Raw genomic sequence first — 13,840 nt, 5'->3', positions numbered from 1 at the left:
TGAATCTTGACGGGAAGACAAAATTTTATTCGAATTCGTCGAAATCGGTTCATTCGAAAAATTTCACCCGTTGAAACAAGGCGCGCTTTTATGTTTATTGTTATTGATATTATTATTGCGTGTACTCGTGCATTCATACAGTGGGGGACGTGTGCGATCTCGGGTTGGTAATTTTGTTTTGATCGATGAGTCCACAACATAGTGAAAAATTATATAGTTTATTTAAACGCACATAAGAATTACAAAAAGTAGTGAAAGAAAGTGTATAAAGTTACGTGGCCATTCCACAAACCAAAAAAACGTGCTAAATTTGTAAGGGCTTATAACTTGAAATTTACAAAAAAATGCTGTTTCCACTACTGCGATAGTTACTTATCGTATGATCTGAACTGGTGTCTCTGTGGAAAGTTTTGAGTGATCATTGTTGTACAAAGTGGGTAACGTAGTACTAGGTGCAGAAAAACAAATCAAGTAACGGCATCGCCTAAAATTGTTCTAGTGATACAATTGTAACGTGAATGCATTTCTTCGTGGAAATAGGCATGAGATCAGCAAGCTTTTGTATGTGACAAAATGGTTACATCGATCAATTAACTTGTGAATAATTTATTTTAAAAAAACTCATCATAAGTCATAACAATCGTTGTTTCATTGGCGAGATGATGCATCAACAAGGGAAAAGTGCGTCTTAAACTTGAGAAAAAAAAAAAAACAGTGCTTGAATTGCGGTTGTAATTCTTAATGATAATTATACCGTAGACAATTGGGAAGGACAGCTTTGTTGTGGTGTAGCTTAAGACGATTTTGGTATCGTATAGTTGAGTGGAAGCAGATTTGAAATCGTTTTGTCGTACATTTGTCAGAGAACCGGCTCAAAAATGAACTCATACTTTGAACAGACCGGATTCTATGGACATCCTCACCAAGCCGCGGCCGGAATGATGACAACGACAGGAACCCATCATGACCAAACAACGGCTGCAGCAGCCGCGGCTTATAGAGGGTTTCCACTTTCTCTCGGAATGTCCCCGTATACGAACCATCACCTGCACCAAACACGCACAGCCCAAGAGTCACCATATGATGCGAGCATACAGGCCGCGTGTAAACAAATTTACGAGGGCTCCTACAGTTCCAAAGATTGTGGAACGAAAGGCACCAGTGGAAACAACGGCACGGACACAAGTAACGGCTACAAAGATGTGTGGAATGCAAACAGTGGCGCAACTAATGGGGCGACCACTGGTGCCACTGGTAGTAACGTACCTGCCCAACAAAACAGTTCTGTTCCGGTCAGACCTTCCGCATGCACGCCAGATTCGCGCGTTGGGGGCTATATTGACGCATCTGGAGGGAGCCCAGTGAGTCGGGCTGGTTCGGCTGCTGCCGCAGCTGGCGTACCCGGGTCATGGAATACCAATCAATGTTCACTAACTGGGTCAACTGGTGGACAAGCTGCTCCTTCCACTGGACTGCATCAGTCCAATCACACTTTTTATCCCTGGATGGCTATTGCAGGTATACAATTGACGGTTTTCATCTCTTATTCACCATTTTAAAATGAAAAACAATTTGTAGTACCAGGTAACATTCTCGCATTATCAGGGACTGTTTTTATAGAAATGAGGAAGCAAAGCATAATTATTTCAAAAATAAACCAATGAAACTGCGGCTGTTTACCACACTGACTCACGCCTAAATTGATTTGGTCAGCAAAAATTATAACGGTTTATCCTTTAAATTGGACCCCTTTAATTTGCTTGATTTTCAGATGACTATATCCGTTATGTTTTGGGATTCTTGCATGATTTTAAATGAAAGAATATTCAATCAGAATCTTTGTTCAGCATGAGACATATATAGTCTTGAGTATGTTTGTGCGCTAAGTATAATCCTCTGTGTGTGTGTGCGTAAGAAAACCAGAAGTTTTGAGGTAAATTTTCAAGACTGTTTGGATTTTTTCCGTATGTCGGATCGTGTCTGACCTTATATTCCTTGGATCGGAACGTGTCGGTGCCCCATAATTTAAGCGTAAATTTATTATCTCGTTATCAAGTGCCTCTCCGTTATAGTTTCTTATTCTTAAGCTTATGACGGATTATTCGAGATGTAATAGATTGTTATCATGTTTAAAAATGAAAATGTTTTCAAAATAGTTTTTATCACTGCAATGTGAGTTTCAAATCGATTGTTGAAAATTAGTTTTACTTTTAATGCCCAAACCTCTTTAATTTTCAACGATTTCCACATGCTCAAATCGAGGGCGATAAACTATGTGCCCGCTGCAATAATTCGTCAATAAAAAAAAACGAACGTATCATCATACGTAAAACACGTACCCAGAGATTCTATGTCAAGTAGTGCTTAAAAGTTTAAATAAATGTGTATTATATTATTTTGTTTTGTATAGCACATTTTAATAAGCACAAATTTGGTTATTTTTTCTCTTTTGTTGTTATACAATAATCAAATATTATTATAATTTTAGATAACATATATAAGATTTTGCACAAAACAAGTATACCTGCTATTATTAAACAATATCATTGTTTGAAACGAGTATGAGACGTTGTCAATTGCACGATATAAATCTCCGTAACGACTTCTATGAGCATATCTATAGTCCTATGTCATATGTATATAGTATATAGTACATTTTTTGTACTGTTAAAGATTTACCGCTCGGTTTTGTAAGATCCGATGCGTTCGTTCAATAAACCATGTAACTGCTCCGATTGCTTAAATGATTCAAATAACATAAGTGATAAGACCATAATATACAATATACAAAAGGATGATGATATTATACAACGCCCAGTTAGTTCTCACCCTTTCTTGTGTTATTTATTATATTGAGTGAAGAGTATAACGTAAACACTGAAAGCAACGCCTAATAAAAAATAAGACAATCCTTATTTTATAATTCGAGTTTGAAGCAACAAAATCCTATACATTGCGCCCTCCCTTGTAGAACCCATCATCGAAAATTGAGTAGAAAAAAACACACACTCATACATTTTGCAAGCACAGCGTAAGACATGCAATATTTGCGTTTGAGAACCCATGGAGTTTGTTCTTCTACCATTAGCCTGAGTTGATTGTAATTGACGTAATTTAAACGCTTAAAGGCGTGATTACATTTTATTAATTTCAAGCTGTGCTGGACACTTTCAATTCTTTTACGAGTGAAAGTGGGAGTAGCAGTGTTCACTTGGCCCGTGGAAATAAAATTGAGCTGTTATTGAATCCTTTGGCGGCTATATCTTGATGAGCCTACTCCATTCAAAATAAGTCTGGTTTGTAAATCTTCATAGTCGTATTCTTGTTACCATGAGCAAATTATTTAATTAACCTTATCACTCAACGAGTAAAATCCACTGATCTGCCAAACAAGAAAACGATTCATTGGCTAAATATTGTTTTCGCTACCTTGACATATAGTTTCAATATTTGAAGGATTTGAAAAATACAGTAAAGCGGGAGCGTTTTTTTACTAATCTTGCATCTTGCAGCGTGGCCTTTAGAAAAAAGGTTTTCTAAAGTTAGAACATATTCACAACATATGTTGTATCAAGAGCAAAAAATAAATCAACACGCAACCATGCGGTCACCAACCAGGAGAGAAAGTTGAAATAGGAAAACTAATGCAAAGTTCTAGAAAAAGAAAACCAGGATTAGTTTTCGATGCTAGCCTAAACCAATGATAGATTTCAAAGAATAGCTCTGTTTGTCGCACACCAATTGTCTTAAGTTTGAATAAAGAAAAAAGTTTGCCAATTACAGGGTAAAATAACAAAAACGGCACGGATATATCACTCTAAAATCATTTAAGTTCTGCTGCGACAAATGCATTCATCATATGTACCATGAAATATTCAAGCCAAGATGAAATTGTTACTTTTTCAAGTTTTCTTTTAAAACGTCCTTGGTAGAATATTTGGAATGGAAAATTTTCAAATGTTTTCAATAACACTTTAACAGGGTCTCTCATTTATTGAGCACCCATTTATTGATCTTTTCTCAAATAGGTTTGAATCGTTCCCACGATTTATCGTGAGCAGTACCATTTGAAAATAAACAAATAATTCATATAGCAATAGGACAACTCTTAAGAAATCGTAGAGGTAAAAATATCTTTTAAAAGCATTTAGATGTTTTTGGAATCAAAAAATCATAGCTCAAATATATTGTTTACAAAATAACGGTGATTTAACAGAGATCAGCTAAATTTTCTTATCATATTTGTAGCAGAGTGGTTAACACATAAGTCTAATTGGATCTTACGAACAATACAACTAGATTCAAATAGGCATCATTATATGATCTGTTTCTTCTTTGGCTTTAAGACCCAAGGGGATATTTAGGATTTTTAGATTTTTTAGTACCCATCCAGATGGTTCGTAACCGTAACCATAATGGGCGGATGGGCATTAAAATCCATGATTCAGAAATGACTTGAAATATGTATTCAAGGAAAGCTACTAAACTAACTGTTTTTAATATCCCTTTAAACTCTCATAGTTAATCAGAATTTGTAAAGCACATACATTGTTGTATAAACAATAAGATTAAATGAAGACGATGAAGCATTCCAATTATAATTGCTTTCATGGAAGCTTCGACACAATATCTAATGAAAGCTGCAAAACTATAATTTCAAGACAAGTTTTTGCATGTAAGCTCAAGTAACCTAACAGTGTCTGGCTCAAATCGAATATCAATCGGTTCTTCCAAGTATTCGTTCCTTTAGCAAACAGGTCACTTATCATGCATACAGTCAGAATTCAATAGTTCAACGCTTTTTAGTTGGCATGTTTTTTAGTTGAACGCTCGATAGTTGGTTGATAGTTCAATTAAAAAGCATGCGTTTGTATGGAAAAACCGGGTTTTGAAAATTTTACACAATTCTCATGGCACACCGAGAAAAATTTCAAAAAAAAAAAATTTGTATGGAAAAACCAACCAAAAAGTCTAACCAAGCCGTGCCAACTAAAAAGCATTTCTTCAATAGTTGGCAGGGAATCGAAGTTCAACCAGTGAGTTCAGACTATATTTTATTATTATGTATTAGTTAATTTTATAATAAGGTCTCATTAAGATGGGTAACAGTGCAAAAATTAAATAGAAAAATCATGCCTTCGATCATAGTTCACTACGACCACGGTGGAAACCAGAGACGTTGAACCATTGGGGTGAAATAGGAAAAACAAAGCAAACAAAGTGTTGAATTTAGCCGACATGCGGAACCTACGGTCAGGTAGACCAACGCTCGAGGGGAGCCGAACAAATCGTAGACTCTCTCTAGACCTAAGTGGTTGGATTTTAATCATATTTATTTTGAAAATGGTCCACAGTGTTACATTAGGTAAGTTGTACGACTTACAACATGCTCGTAATCGCATAAAGCTCTATAAGAACGTAACAATCCTCATATGCAGGACTGACTATCCTACTTTCATCTTTGACGCAACAATCGTTGTCGATCAAGTCTTGTCTACACTACTAATGGTTTTGGCAATAAGTGACTTTTTGATTTCCCTTACAAGGAGAGTCAATTCTATGTATGGAAGGCAGGATCCACACGGGCCTTGAATTCATTCACACACTCATGATAGAAATTAAACCAACTATATAGGCAACTGCAGCTACCGTCCCTCGTGTATCGAGTTTGTTAAAGAAGCTGATCCTGGAAAAAAGACGAAGACATCTTCCAACCAAACTCTCTGCATACTATTCGACAATGGTTATTAAAATAAATAAATCTCAGTTGGGTTAGTTTATCCAAAAGCGTAGATACTTGAAATATATCAGAGATAGTATTGACTGTCTAATAATATTTAGGTTAATTTTAGTAGTATGTCAAGCAATTCATAAAATAATAATTCATATCGGCTGACGTACGTAAAGGTGTTGTGGCTAAATTTTGTAGAGGTATTTCATTCCTTGGAGAATCAAAGTACTTCATTTTGAAAGTTCTGTTTAAAAACTGATCAAATTCCATGGATGACGAAATAATTAATTCACTGGAGAAGGTTTAGTCCCAATTGGAATGTAAATTGTTGTGGTTTTCATATTACTTAACTCCTCTAATGTTGACACAGTCTACACAGCTCAGTCTTTAACACAAACAAAAAACATAATTTTATCCATGTATATTTATGTCACTTTTGAATGAAATGCTTTGAGATTTTTCAATTTTAAAAGTAAAATAACTTTAGGAAGGCCTAGAAGTTTCATATTGTTTGCATCATTTCTACCTTTCCTGCCTGAGGTTTTATTTTAACGGATAGAACATAACTGAGAATTTAACTACCGTAACTTTTTTTATTCATTAGGGAACATTATTGATACTTTGTTTGTTACTATAAATTATTCGGGAGTTACAAAAACATGTTAAAATCATGCTAATATTACACTACGAAGCTTTCATCATTATATTGTTCTACCTATAGAAACTATTTAAACTCACTCATACACAAGCCATTTGTTTTATTTAGAGACAGGCTCGTTCAATAACGACAAATCGGCATCGAATTAATTGACCTAATGAATCGACGGGTGGGCACACTGGGGTATATTGTTATTGTGAGGGGTTTTATAAGACCCCAGGACTTCTCTCTCAACAGCTACTACAGCATGTAACTTTGAAGGGTGTTGTTTCTTAACGCCGTATGGACAGAAGACATCGGTCGCAAAAACAGCGCAATAAATCATTCCAACAAAAACGACCACCTTCACGTTTAAAAATGGAAACCGAATACGGTGCCTTTCTTTTCTGCATCTTTAGCTACATTATTAACAGTTGTTGAAAAACAGGGAAACTAAATTCATCGCTGCATCCTACGGGATAATAGATAAAAAAAATCAAAACTGGAATGATCAGGTCAGGTGTTAATGTAACAGAAAACTTTAAACCAGTGAACTATATTCACCAGCATCCTGATTAAAGAGAAATCTTGCATGCATAACAGAGTATTGAAGTAGTTGGTAAGATAAGAATTTCGATATAATGGAATGTGGATGGATATGAATAGATAGAAAACGGAAACGGAAGCCTTATTCTTTGGGTGGTTCCGGAGCTAAGTAGCCACAACAGAATTGAAGCTTTGTTATTTAAATACAACCAATATCATAACACATAACATATATTTAAAATCCATTGGTTAACATATTATCATCGGCATCTGAAAATGTTTCACGCTGTACCGACGAATACCAGGGATACATAGATATTGGTGATGGATTGCACAAGGAAGATAACGACACATCATAAAACTTTGAATTGAAAGTTGGTAACGCGAAGACGAAGCAAACATAGAGAACGAACGAAAACATGCTGTTCGACAGCATTTTCATCGCACAAATGAAGTAAACTTTATGCAACCCTTGAGTCCTGGTACCGCATAGGTGTGTTAGTGTATTGTTGGATGCGACAGCTATAATATACCATCACACTTACACATCAACATGCCTAACAAAGCATCATCAAATTATTTCTAAGTGGCTTACATTCTGATGCATAGGCGTAAAATCGTAACCAAAAGCACATTGCTGTGTTCTTTTTATTTAACCTTTCTTGTCCTTTTCATAACTGCAATCGACCTACCACGCTATACGTTTCCTTAATGTCTGTTTAATACCCCATTCTATAGGATGTGATACTTTGATTTATGATTTGTTTTCATTCAACATTTGCATCCTGCTATTCGTGCAACTGTATTTTCAATGGTATGATTGAGCATTCTAGTTTAAGTTTTTCTTAGTTTTTGCAGCTGATAGAGAATAACAATAATACTTTTGAGTTTAAAAAACATTCAACCAGACTCTTGCAAATGAATTAGATTGATTTGCACAACTTTATTCATAAAGATTGCAGTATGTATAAAAACAATTTAAACATGGCCCCAAAGATAATGCTACATTACTTATAGTAAAATTTTGAAACAGGTCCCATGATTTAAGAATATGTTTCAAAACTACTATGATTATTATTTCTTCGCATCGAAGAAAAAAACCATTTAATGTAAGTTTTGTTTATGCAATAATTATTACATTTTCTATTTATTCATATAAATCGATTCATTTTTTTGAAACATATTACTGCATTTACTTTAAAAAACTACATAAGAAACATTTATTCAACTTATTGCATAAATGATAACACGACCAAAGGATGTCTAAATAATGTTTGTGTTTTTAAAGTAATAATTGTAATATATTCAATCGCAAGAAGTTTTATGTGCTACAATGTAAACTTAATGATAACTCATATATTTAAATAAATACAGGTTATCTGTACATTTTATGCTATCAGAGCTATGATTTCTATGATTGGCACATGGTTGTAAACTTGCATTTTTTCGTCTATTATATGCTTTGTATGCTTGACAAATCGGCCGAGCAGATGCTATGCAATTGAAACAATAGAAAAGATATCATCAAAATTACAACGTGAATGATTTTAGACAGGGTATCGTAGTAAAATAGTAGTTACCAGTATAATAATCGTATTGAAATTGCAATCTTTTAAGACTTCTAGCATCTGAAAGGAATATTCACCACCCATTAACCATTCGTAGAGGCCGACTAAAACTATTGACAACTTAATAACAAATCCGTCATGGTTGCAAGCCCTGTATGAATCATTTGCTATCATCAGCAATACTGATCCTGCTATGGATAATCAATAAGTCACTGATAGCCAAACCCATTAGCGGTACAGGCAAGCCTTAACTGATTACGGTTGTTGTGTTAAACAAGAAGAAGAAGAATAAGAAGAAGCTTTAAAGCCACTTTATTTTTTCTTTTTGATTTTTATGCTGTTTCTGTTGTTGTATGCTTACAAAATAATTTAATAATTTATATAGCTAGTACAGTACAGTGACGTAAGTTTCGTAGTGTAATGTTAGCATGTATTTAACATGTTTTTGTTCATATGGTTCATATAGTAGTTTACAAAATGTGGTCGATAAAAATTATTTGATTGTGATAACGTATAACAGAGTCCTATGAATGAAATGTCGTATTGCTTCCTAAATAAAATGCTAATAGAAAACGAATTATAATGATTGATTCGTTAAAACCAGAGTTCACAATGATGCAATCTTGAATCGATTGCGATCATCGAGGTCATTCGAAACAACCTGCTTTACTTTAAGATAAAGTATTTAATTCACTTACTGACTATTATTTTTAAAACTTTCAAATAACACAGTAGATAACAAATAGCTTTGTTTCAAATCTTATTAAACTAGTATGGCAAATACCGCCAATCTGTGGATTTGTTTCAGAAACCATATAAAATAACCTGGTATTAAGCTTCCAATTTATACTAAAAGAATATTTTTGATATTTTTGTGCTCTATATATAAATATAACTTTATACGATAACCTGAACATTTTAAGGAAACCGAGAATCTTTGGAAAGTTGGAATTTAACGGAGTCTAACGTTCTTTTCGGTTTGGTGTTGTGTGCATATACAGCCCATATATGCTGCTTCCGATAATAAAAACGACATGATACAATGTGCTATGATAGAGAAGTAAACCTTGTTAAAATGCTAGTACTTGATCTTATCTTGATATGTATTCATTTCTTTTTTTATTTTATTGTACTTTCTGTGCCATTTCATAAGTTGCGTTCAAACCAATTTTCGTCAATGCGATCAATACTTGCATTTCTCTTTCAGACAGTTTTCTGACAAGGTGGTGAAATGTGTTTGACAACACTGACATCAAACGAATGAAACCCGTGTTAAAAAGTAGAAGAATGAATTGCGTTGAATACATATTTTTATATGTTTCACAGTACAAAAAAGATAATTTGAAATTTGAAAGATCTTGAATTTTTTTAATACGTCATTAATAATAATAATTTATAACAAACAATTGTGACCGGTCGATAGCAATCGGTGATACATATTATATTTGTCGTATAACGCATGTCAGTTTTCATATGATCAAACAGCGGAAGTAAAAAAGAAATGAAAAAAATACAAAAAAATTCTCACATTAATAAAACTGTATTCCAATAAATTTCCATCTCAACCAACGACCAGTGACGTGACCATGTTCTCCAACGAAGAGTAAGCTGGCAAAAATATACCAAAGCAAGTATGAAAGGTGTCAGACAGACAGAACGAGAAACAACATGAAGGAAAAGAATACAGCAAACAAAAATAAGGGACACTGTGTCGGCTTGTGCATAATTTTATCCTAGCGATCGAGTGTGGAGCAAGCATTCTTTATCGATGACGGTGTGCAAAAAGGGGTTAAATGTTGAAACCGAAGCAGAACTGTATCATATAGCGTATGGTTTAGAAATAGCTGAGACTGCTGTTATTTAAACCCTATAAATTCAGCCCTGTTTCTTCTAGGTTTATTGTCTGTTCTAGCTGTTTTAGAACAATAATTGTTCAAAAATTAAATGTAACGTGTATAAAAACCATAAACCGCTATGAAAACACAATACAAAACAAAGAAACATTTGGAATAAAATCCAAAATAGACACTCTTTTTGTTCTTAAAGTGCAAAACAAACATAACATTACAGAAGCTTATAATGTTTGTTCAATAAAAAAATATTATTCATGATAGAAATTCTGTTAGGTGCATAATTAGTATGTATAAGGTTTCATTTATGATTAAATTAATTTGGAAAACTGTTTAAATGGGATCATATGAACCCAAACCCATTTCATTGCGATAAATAATTACGTTCATATTGCGTTACGTTCAGTGTGTTCATTGATTGTTAAATTAAATGCGAGATGTTTTTGTTTTCAGTTTTGACTAACTTTATCTTTTTTTTCATTTGTCATTTTAATAAACGATGTGATGAGAGATTTTTAGCTGTCAGTTGCTAAACTTCGTCAGAATAGTTTACTTGGTAAGGTGATCAAAATCATGGTCACAACCAAAATATGTAATAGCACATCATCCAACGAGCAGAATGACGAAGAAAAATGTAAAACGGAATATACAGGCGATAAATCAAGAGTTATCCATTTGCAAACCAATTCATCCTTCTCAGTTCGGATCTGAGTTTTTTTTTTCAATGCTGGTTTTATTCAGCTTTGTGGTTAAAAAAAACGTATTCTGATACCACTCCATACATCGCCTTTTCCCTAACGTTTCTTGTTTGGTTTGATCGTTCCAAAAGAACGTTCATGCTTTTTGTGGTAGAAAACGAAACCTCAAAAATATCAAGAAATCGAAGAGTTGAACATTGATAAGCTACCCTTACCAAGGAAATCGAAAATCAAAGTGAGGCTCCAAGCCATAACAAAAAGAAGAAAAATCTACGGCATAATCGAGCAAACAGGCACCTCATACGGATTTGGAAAGGTGAGGCAAAGTGTGTTGGTGATACCATGGGCTCAAAACTGTAATTGCTAGTCTGGAATGATTTTGATGGCTATAGTGGTAGATAAACAGTGTTGCCAGATTATGTGATTCACTTTTATTATTGTAGGCTCTACATGTTTTTTTTTTGTAAATGTTATGCGTAAAGGTAAATGCGACACTATTTAATATTTGAATTATTTTATACTTTTGATAGCAACTCAAAAAATATAAAAAAGTTTGAAAATAATTATAAAATACTTGAAACGATAGGAAATATATAAACAGTGAATACTTTAATCATGATACATTTGGTTTGATTGAATCAATTAACTTATACAAATGAAACTATGTGAACTTTTTAAAATCTATTGCATTGCATTCATTTCATCTTAACGCCATATATTTGTTGTTACAAAAGTTTATTTTACTACCAACGATAAAAAGCGAATAATCGCAGTTTATTTTTTGTTTACTGCTATTCGCTGCTTATTACACTTTTTTTAAGTCGCTTACTTTGGCTATGGAAGTGTAATGGTCGTCACATCGCCGTGTTTTACGAACATTATTCTCACCATCTCTCTCAAATTCACGCACTGGATTGCGCTCTCCCCTTTTGATATTTATAACTAGGATGTTTTAGTCGATTGCTGTTTATGTTAAATGTACTTGAAATGATCTAAGTAACCATGTTCAGACCAAACCATGAACATGAGCAACCAAAATATATAAAATAAAAACAATTTAAAAACGCGTTTTAATGCACTAATATTAACATCAAAATTTAAAAACGCCTTAAAAACGTGTTTTTAAATTGTTTTTATTCTATTTTTTTGTTTTAGAAAGGTTATTGTCACAATCTGAAATCACACGGGTAGGTAACAATAAGAAAACTGTACCCAACGAAAGCAAACCATTGAGTTAGGACCCATCATATCTTTATTTTACGACTCTGTTCAATTGTGCCGGTTAGACAAAAAAAGGTGTCAAGCAAAAATATGATTGTTTCTTATGGTTTTGTTACGTGACAATACAATTAGAAATTTGTGAAGTTTCTTTGACATCGTCTTTCAAAACGGCATTGGCCTTGGTTCGAATATAGCTCAGTGTGATCTATTATATGGATACTCATTTTATTGCTGCAGCTGCAAACAGGCTTTACCTTTGTTTCACATTGATTTTGAAGGTTAACAATATTTCTTCGGTAAGGTATACGCAACTTATTTTTGACCTTGTCTTTTGCACCACAAAAAATTCAAAAAAAGTGTTAATTCAAAGCAGCAGGTCCACGATGATAGGGATCATTTGTCATTTTTAATCATCAAAAAATAGATTACAATTATGCAGTATAACCTGAACAACCGTAAATTAAACTTTGTTTGAATGTTAATAAGAAATATATAAATTTCTCTCTTTATCTGATCATCTAAACAAACAAGTTGAACTTAAGATGTACCATTTGTACAATTGCACATTATATTACATCTTCAGGTACATCAAACTGGAACTAGGGTTTGTCATTTATCATCGATAATTCATCGTAATAAACACTTTATGACGGATCTGTATGAGTACATAAACAAATGTGAGGTATGATGTTAGAGTCACAATCTTTTTGCCTTCTTTAGCGATTATTACCGGCATTATAGTACACGCCAATATTTATATTAAACCAAGTCACATCCATCATCTTTATGTTTTACCATGCCCTTGAAACCTATATGAATTTAAAAATACACTGCTTACGAAATGCTTCAGTGTGTTTTGTGTGAAACCTAAAATAAACAAATAAACACGAACATCATGACCCAGCTCAGTGCACACTTCATGAACATATCCGTCCTGGAAACAGCGGTGCGCTTCTGAAGGCATAACTAAATCTGTTGGTCAAACGTCCGTCGGAAGATGAGCGTTAATCCGATAAGACTTATTTATGAATAATTACAACCGGGGAGATGGGCAATAGGCGTAATCGTTTTTCGTATTTCCGCTCATAAAATTAACGAGCGAACGGTTTACCGTCGGCAAATTTACAACTCTTCTGAGTAAAAGCTCAACCAACATCATCAATGTATCAGCTGGCAATGAATTGCAACAGGTTCAATCATTTTAATGGTTTTTTTTTTTTAATCCGACAAACAATGCATTGTTTTTTATTTTGATATTTTCTGCAAATATACACTTTACTTCACTTTTCAATTGATTTTTGCACAAGATACAATTGCAATAGGTATACTGTTGTCAGGTTAAATGTAGTAACTGCAGTAAAATTTGATTGACCATACAATGATTTTGTGTTAACTAATTTCAATATGAATGTTTTATGTGCATCTTCACTTTTATGAACGATTGAAATAATTTGAACCACCTTACAACGAGATTCAGTGGATGTGAGCACTCGTCGAAAGGTTGCAATAAAATGGTAGTTTGTTTGGCTTTGAACTGAGCTCTGTGCCAGAAATATTCGTCATCGTTCACCTGTATGAGAAAAAATGAT

At 33.7% G+C, this 13,840-nt stretch overlaps 1 protein-coding gene across 4 annotated transcripts in view; it reads left to right on the top strand.

Annotated features, from left to right (window-relative positions):
• The window catches only part of LOC1272724 (homeobox protein abdominal-A homolog), a 115,572-nt gene that overhangs the window by 62,355 nt on the left and 39,377 nt on the right, over positions 1–13,840 (top strand). For 2 of the 4 annotated variants that reach the window (XM_311624.4, XM_311623.3), the window contains exon 1: positions 22–1,518. The exons of the other annotated variants lie outside the window; for them this stretch is intronic. In XM_311624.4, coding sequence (XP_311624.3) covers positions 879–1,518 — 640 coding nt within the window. In that variant the 5' untranslated portion in view covers positions 22–878. Of the gene's footprint in view, positions 1–21; positions 1,519–13,840 lie in introns of those variants that run through there. 4 annotated transcript variants of the gene reach the window in all.

This window comes from Anopheles gambiae, chromosome 2 (genome assembly GCF_943734735.2).
Source record: "Anopheles gambiae chromosome 2, idAnoGambNW_F1_1, whole genome shotgun sequence".
In the NCBI taxonomy this organism is placed as follows: domain Eukaryota; kingdom Metazoa; phylum Arthropoda; class Insecta; order Diptera; family Culicidae; genus Anopheles; species Anopheles gambiae.
The sequence above is the reverse complement of the archived record's forward strand: the minus strand, read 5'-3'. Positions and strand labels throughout refer to the sequence as shown.